Source organism: Zootoca vivipara, chromosome 3 (assembly GCF_963506605.1).
Source record: "Zootoca vivipara chromosome 3, rZooViv1.1, whole genome shotgun sequence".
Taxonomy (NCBI): domain Eukaryota; kingdom Metazoa; phylum Chordata; class Lepidosauria; order Squamata; family Lacertidae; genus Zootoca; species Zootoca vivipara.
The window spans coordinates 68828860-68835851 of NC_083278.1; the positions used below are offsets into that span (position 1 = coordinate 68828860).

Sequence of the window (6992 nt, forward strand, 5' to 3'; positions counted from 1 at the left end):
TTTAAGGGTGAATGCAGTAGTCAAGCCTAAGGGCCGGTGAGAACCATGGAGACAGGAAGGCCAAAATTAGCCAGTGGCACCAGGCTGACCCTTCAGTGGCACTTGATTTCACTGTTGTGGGAATGCCCTAATGTGGAACTCTTTGTCCTTCCTTCCACAGCTCCACTGGTGCAGAGATCCAGTGCCTAACCTGAGCTTGAGTTCTGTGGCACCTGAGAGGGTTCCATGTGCAACTTTTTTCAAAAAATGAAGAACTACGTAATAATGTGAAGGATGCAGAGAAGAAACCAGTATTTTACTGTTTTCCTTTCAAGAACTAACACCAGCAATTTTCCTTGTGAAAGTTCACATAATAAATGATAGGTGCCAGAGTTTCTCTTCAAGGAAGAGTAACATTTAAACCATCCCGGACTCAGCGTTCATCATCAGATGCCAGGGGTGCTAACTTGAATAAAATATGGGGGGGGCAGGTACCTCCACCCCGCATAATCAATCACAAGATGCAGTGCGCACACAGCAATTGAATGGCAATGCCCATCAACTTTGGGGGAAATATAATCATAACTCTACATTGCACTGGAGATCCTGTTTAGGTATGAAGATGCAACTCATGACTTGCACTGGCACAGATAAAACTGATGAATGGATTGGAAAATCAGTAATAAGGTGTTGGCATAAATGGTTTGTGAAAGGTAGCCCATATAAATGCTTATTTCAAATGGCACCTGGTCATGCTCTCACTATCATGAATTTGTCACATTAGACCTGGGAGTTGCATATAATCTATATGTTATGTTTACACCTTTTAACTGTGAGCTGTTTATCTTCTGGACTGGTGTTCTAGTTCACTCCTTTTGCCAATGCTCACTGACCCAGTTTTGATATAACATTGTTGTGTTTTCTTAATGTGAAAATGTTCAAGTCCTTATGTTCTCTCATGAGGTTTATAAGAGCCTATTTCATGGACATTGGAATGGATAACTCCATGAGATTTGCTCCTCATGTGATTTATTGTAATGTCAGAATGTGTTGGATGGGTTCGGAGTGCTGAAAAGCAGTAACACCCAGGGAATCAGAGGTTGCTGACATCATGCTTGGGACATGTGTTTGGGAGGGAACAAAGCAACCATTGCTCAAGGCCTCCAATAAAGTGCATTGAAATAACCGTTGTTGATGTAATATAGCAAAATCTCACACTATGTGTCATTGTGGCTCAGCTCCTTGCAGAGAAGCATGTGTTTTATTTTGGGCATGTAACTCAAGAGACCCACTTCAGAATCAACCTACTAATCAGCTGCCGCTGGAGTGAAGAACTGTTAAAATGCTGCTTTGTTCCTAGCATTCTACTTGGGATGAGTCTAAGTTCAAGCAAAGGAGGAAAGTAATAAATTGAGAAGATCCTGTGCTCAAATAGATATGGAATCTCCTGCTTAATTTCTGAGTACAGTAAGAGAGTTCATTAGCTTGATTCTCACTCCTGACCTAGGGCAATTCCACACCATACATTTAAAGCACATTCAATGCACATTTAAAGCACATGACTTCCCCAAAAAATCATGGTAGCTGTAGTTTGTTAAGGGTGCTTGGAATCTATAGCTCTGCGAGGGGGAAACCACAATTCCAAGGATTCTTTTAAGGGATAGTCCTATGCTTTAAAGGTGCAAAGCAGCATCTGAACAGTCCCTGAAGTGAGGCCTCAGATCAGATCTAATTGGCTGTGTTTCAAGAGACATGACTGAAAGAAAACTGTTCTTGCACCCTCACTGCTCCTTGGCTCCAAAGAGAATGTCAAGCAAGGAGAAGATTATTTGGCTTCCTACATGATTCTTCTGGCTTCTCTGACACTGTCAACAGAATGGATAAATAGTGTTAGGAGGGACGTTGAGTTTTATGGTGAGGACACCTGTCTGCTATTAACAAAAGTGAGCCCAACCAATGTCACATGAGCCTTCAAATAACCTTCAGGCAATCACTGTCTTCAGTCACTATATATCCAAGCTGGGTTAGAGCCAGAGATATACGGGACTAAAAAACTCTGTGTTATTGCCAAACCTCTAAATCATCCAGTACTTACTGCCAAATTATCTTTGGTATGATTCTGAATATATTCATGCTGAAGGGGGTTGTAGGATGTTCCCTTATATGGCCATGATATATGAACTTTTTACTCCAGAGTAGTCACATTATTTTCCATTGAGATTACACTGAAGTAAGGGCTTGGAAAATAATTTGGAAGCAATTCCAGTGAAGTCAGTGAGGCCTACTTCTAAATAAATATGTTTAGAATCAGAGTCCAAGTCTCATCAAAGTCCTGGGCAAAGGATTATGTATCCAAGTTTTACATTTGTTCCATATTCGCACAGGCACCTAGACTTTCTTTCTTGCAAGAACGGATATACTATCTCACTTCAGAGATGTGTTACCAGTTACTTCCCAAGCTGCCTCGCAGCAGAGTAAATGGAAAAGACCTTTAGTCCATATAAGGACTCAAATAATTTGCCCTATTTATGCTGACTTAATTTAACACATTTTTTTCCAGAACCCTAACATTGATTGTGTTGTGTGGTTTTCTTCAAAATGACTGTTCTGCAACAAACCACAGCTCCCTTTCTTTCAGTCTCAATAAGCAAATGGATATGGTGTTTGGCAGGGACCAGCCCCTTGGAATAATCTGTAATGTGTTCAGCCCTTTGCCCTTTTCTCAGAAGCATCAAGTTAGAATTCAGTTTCAGAAAGTGAGGCAAAGACTGCCTGGTGAGCTAGCCAGAACTCTGTGGGATCAGGCCTTCAAGTCCTCTTCAGGCTGGTAGGAAATAGGTGGACCCAACACAAGCTGCTTGGTTAATAAGGCAGCCTCCTGATTGGCCAAACTAGACATTAAAACCGGGTACCTGGCCTTTTGTAATTACCTAGTTGAGAGAGTAGTACATTCATTCTCTCTTGGCTCCTGAGCTTGGCCTACCTCAGCTCATCACCCTAACAGGGACTTCATAGAGTAGGGGTAGCCCACACTGTGCTCTCCAGATTTGTTGAACTATACTTCCCATAATCCTTGACCATTGGCCAGGCTGGCTAGACTGATTGTAGCTGGAGTCCAGCAACATCAGGAAAGCAGAACATTGGCTTCCCTTGTCATAGGCATGGACACGTAGGACCACACCAGCTGCAGTGTCCCCCAAAGATAGAAACCAGCAGTGGGCAGATGAAATAACTGGGGAAATAAGAATAGGCTCAAGTTCTTTCTGTAAATAGATCCCTAAGATTTCATGGTTCTGTCCTCATGTTATTGCTGCAACAAAAATCTGCAGTCTTAGGGCACATAGAGATGGCTCTAATTTCCAATGGCACATGTGCTATGCCAGTCTACTGAACATGGTCTCCTGCTGGTACGTATGGCTGATAAGATGAAGTCTGCATGGAAGGCTTTCTGACAAGCTTGTGTGCAGCAGAACCAGGATGTTGTTGTTGTTGTTGTTGTTGTTGGGCACCTCCTATATTTTCAGATGAAGATGAATTTACCATTAGTATGCACTGCTTGTAATGATTTTCTAGAGAAAAGGTTGCACTGTGATATCTCCACGAGACCATCTAGCCTAATATATTCTTTCTTTTTTTAATCAAACAGTTAATTCGGGAGATGGCATTGACTACAGTCAGCAGAAGCGTGAAAATATTGGAGACTTGATTCAAGAGACACTGGAAGCTTTTGAGCGCTACGGTGGTGAAGATGCTTACATAAACATTAAATACATGGTTCCAACTTACCAATCATGCCTGTTAAACTAACAAACAGAAAGAGTGAGGCTATTTACATTCTCCAGCTCTGTCAAATGTTCTGTTCCTCATTCTTTGCCTGCATCTACTAAAACAGCAGCTTCTGGACCTTTAGACTGTGTGGTACTATTGTGAACCAGTCTTTCCAATACATAAATAGTGCCTGTTTCTTTGATTACAATAGTGTACTGTGCTTATTTGTCCTGTGAATTGCTTCTTTATCACAAAAGCAGAGTGGAGCAGGAGCCAGAGTTGAACCTTCAGTTGTATGGACAATAAAACTATAATTTTCGTACGCATTTTGGCAATAGCTCTTCTGTGTCCTCTTGCCCTGGGGGCGATGTCAGAGACTGTAACGAGGAGAGTTTATGCTGACTGCTTAATAGGAGAAACAGCGGTTCAGCAGTGACTCTCTAGCAGCTGGTCAGAATAATGGTCTCTGACTCACAATAAAACTTTTAAGTATATACCAATTAGAGGAGGGATTTTTGTGTAGCCCATTAGAAAGCACCTTCATAAACTTAATTAATGATTTGTGTGCACGTGCCGTCGAAGCTTCCAGATGTTTGTATTTTTCAGCACAGAATATAGGCTCCTACTTCTACTGTATTTAATTAAAACAAGAAAACACGGCAAGGTGGGCTTAGGGGGCCTTAAAACAAAATGTGATAGTAGCGAAATGTTGCACCATTGTTTGTCTAAAAGGGCCGTTGTCATTTTCAAGAGGTTTCTGTCTCTGCGACCGGCTATTTGTAGCACTTGCTCCCCAGAGATCCCTCTCACTGCCACTGATTTGGTTTGGTTTGCACCTATAATGTGCTCACAATCGTTTTCTCTGATAGCCTTGCCTAGGATAGAGCCTGTGGACTAGAACAAACCCCCAAGCAATTTTGTGTGGCACCTGGCAGCCACGTCAAAACTTTAAACACAGTGGAGTAAAAACACGCCTGGAATTTCATACATCCAGAAAGCATAAGTTTACTATATCTGATCCTGCCCCATCCACATTCTGTGGTGGCTCTGATCATGCTTGCTGGGGCTGATGGTCAAGCAAAATCGAGAGCCACAGGGTTCTCCCCCCTCCCACCCCCTACCTTAAAGGATTACAGGCTAGCTAGGTAATGTAAAGGCAGACAGGCTGAAGAGCTGCTAATCTTGGCAAGGTCTATGTAACTGTGACAGGCAGGGTTTTCCTAAGCAATTACAGCATAACTCAGAGTGCTTTACAAAGCACAAAGGCAAGGCTCAGGTACTTAACACATTAAAACCCCTTTTCATAATGCTTCTTTCACATGCATTGCTTAGCTGTTCTTCTGTTATGAAAACAAGAAAATTGATTAAAAGAATACAGGATTCCACCCCCACCCCCCATTTCTTTCTCGCAAGGAATGCTGACCCTCTACCAATTCTCAGCCCTAATATTACATAGTGACACAGTTTACAGTTCGGTTTAAGTACACAATTGGTTCCGGAAGTCTGTACTTAACCTGAAGCGTACTTAACCTGAAGTGAACTTTCCCATTGAAAGTAATGGAAAGTGGATTAATCCGTTCCAGACGGGTCTGCGGAGTACTCAACCTGAAGCGTACTTATCCGGAAGCGTACTTAAACCGAGGTATGACTGTATACGGCTAGAACCATAGGAAAAGCTACCGGTAGGCACTAGTCCCCCCCCCCCGCCGCCGCCGCCAACACACACACACATTGGTATTTAGGGCAAAGGGTCTGTTTCAGCTTTTGGCCCTCTTTCCCCATCTGTCCATCCCATTTGCAACTGAAGTGCCAATTCAAAATGTGATGCATGTAAATCTGGTGGGCCCCCAGTTCCTGATTCTGATATTGGGCAGGGCGGGTTAAAGTAAAACACCAGAGGTGCTGCACCAGCTCTCGCTGCGAACAGAGCTCCTTCTTCATGCTAAAAGCCTCCAGGCCCAGAAGAATCAATGCATTCACAACAGAGGAACTGCATGTACATTATGGAGGCTGGTAGTGCTGGGGCTGCCAAAGCAATAAACATTCCTCAGGGCACACCCTTTCTGGCAGTTTTTCCCTGATGGCCCATGCGGGGAACATACATGCAAACAGAGAACTTAAAAAAGATCTCACAATAGAGAGCTGCGCCCCCCCCCCCCAAGCTGATCTCAAAATATTTTGAATGACAGATAACTAATGTGTGGAAATGAACTGTTTCTGACTGAAATCAAAGTCCCAACTAACACTAAACCCAAATCTTAAAGAAAACATGAGAATAGGAGAGGTCCTTGTACGTTTGCAAAGTTTGTTTTAAAAACAGCACTTAACCTGCACACAGTGCCTGAATGAATGAGAGTAGTTAAAACACAAGTCAGTTAACATTCAGTATTTTAAAGTCTTGTTAAATCAAATGGGAGTGTTTTAACTCCCCACTGAAGTCAGAGGGACTTAAAAGTACTTAACTGTCTGAACTATCACCACTTGCGCATATAAAACAGCAGAATCCTCACTGTTCCATTTTCACTAATATTGTAGGCTTATTTTTTTGGTCTGTGAAAATACAATAACGCTACCAGAAGGAACCCATTTGCTTAAGTCTTCTGTACAAACAAAGAGAGAATAGCTAGTTATAATAATGGCTCTCAGATCTAGTTACACCTTTTCTCATGTATGTCCTAAAACACTTTTATGGTAAGATACAAACAGGACAAAGTCAAAAGTACAAGAGTGTTTTTTGTTTGTTTTTTAAAAATGATATTAGAGCATAGAAAGAGCCCACCCAACAAATTTCAAGCAGCTGGACTAGTCAGATGGGCAGGGAGGATTACAATCACAGGTTGGTATGTCCCTCAGCAAGTATTCCCCCCCTTTTGTTCCATAGCACAGAAGGAAATCGGCACACATCACCCTTACAAAAATAGAACTAATGAGCAAGAGAGGAAAGGCTAGAGAGAGGCCTGCCCCTCTCCTCCACAGTGTGCTTCTCAACAAATGCACTGCCAAAGCTGAGATGTGCACTGGTTTGAGTGATGTGCCCAGATGGTGTTTCACTAGGGAGCTGGGCTCCCATGAAACTTCATTAGAGCCTAGATGACAGCAGCAGCATCTAGGGCCCTGGTGAGCTGGGAAGCGATTTATAAATCATGATAAACTTCTTAGGGGTGACACGGAATAAAGAGACCTTTTGCCTTCATATAAACCTATAGAGCCCCATCACTTAAAATACTGATTGCCGCATCTAAGAA

The 6992-nt window shown here is 42.5% G+C and overlaps 1 protein-coding gene across 2 annotated transcripts in view; it reads left to right on the top strand.

Moving 5' to 3' along the window:
* PACRG (parkin coregulated) overlaps positions 1-3949 on the top strand; it is a 207116-nt gene extending 203167 nt beyond the window's left edge. For both annotated transcript variants that reach the window (XM_035108596.2, XM_060272802.1), the window contains one exon: positions 3626-3949. In XM_035108596.2, the coding sequence (XP_034964487.1) occupies positions 3626-3786 (161 nt within the window). In that variant the 3' untranslated portion in view covers positions 3787-3949. The remainder of the gene's footprint in view (positions 1-3625) is intronic.
* The last annotated feature ends 3043 nt before the right edge of the window (positions 3950-6992 follow it).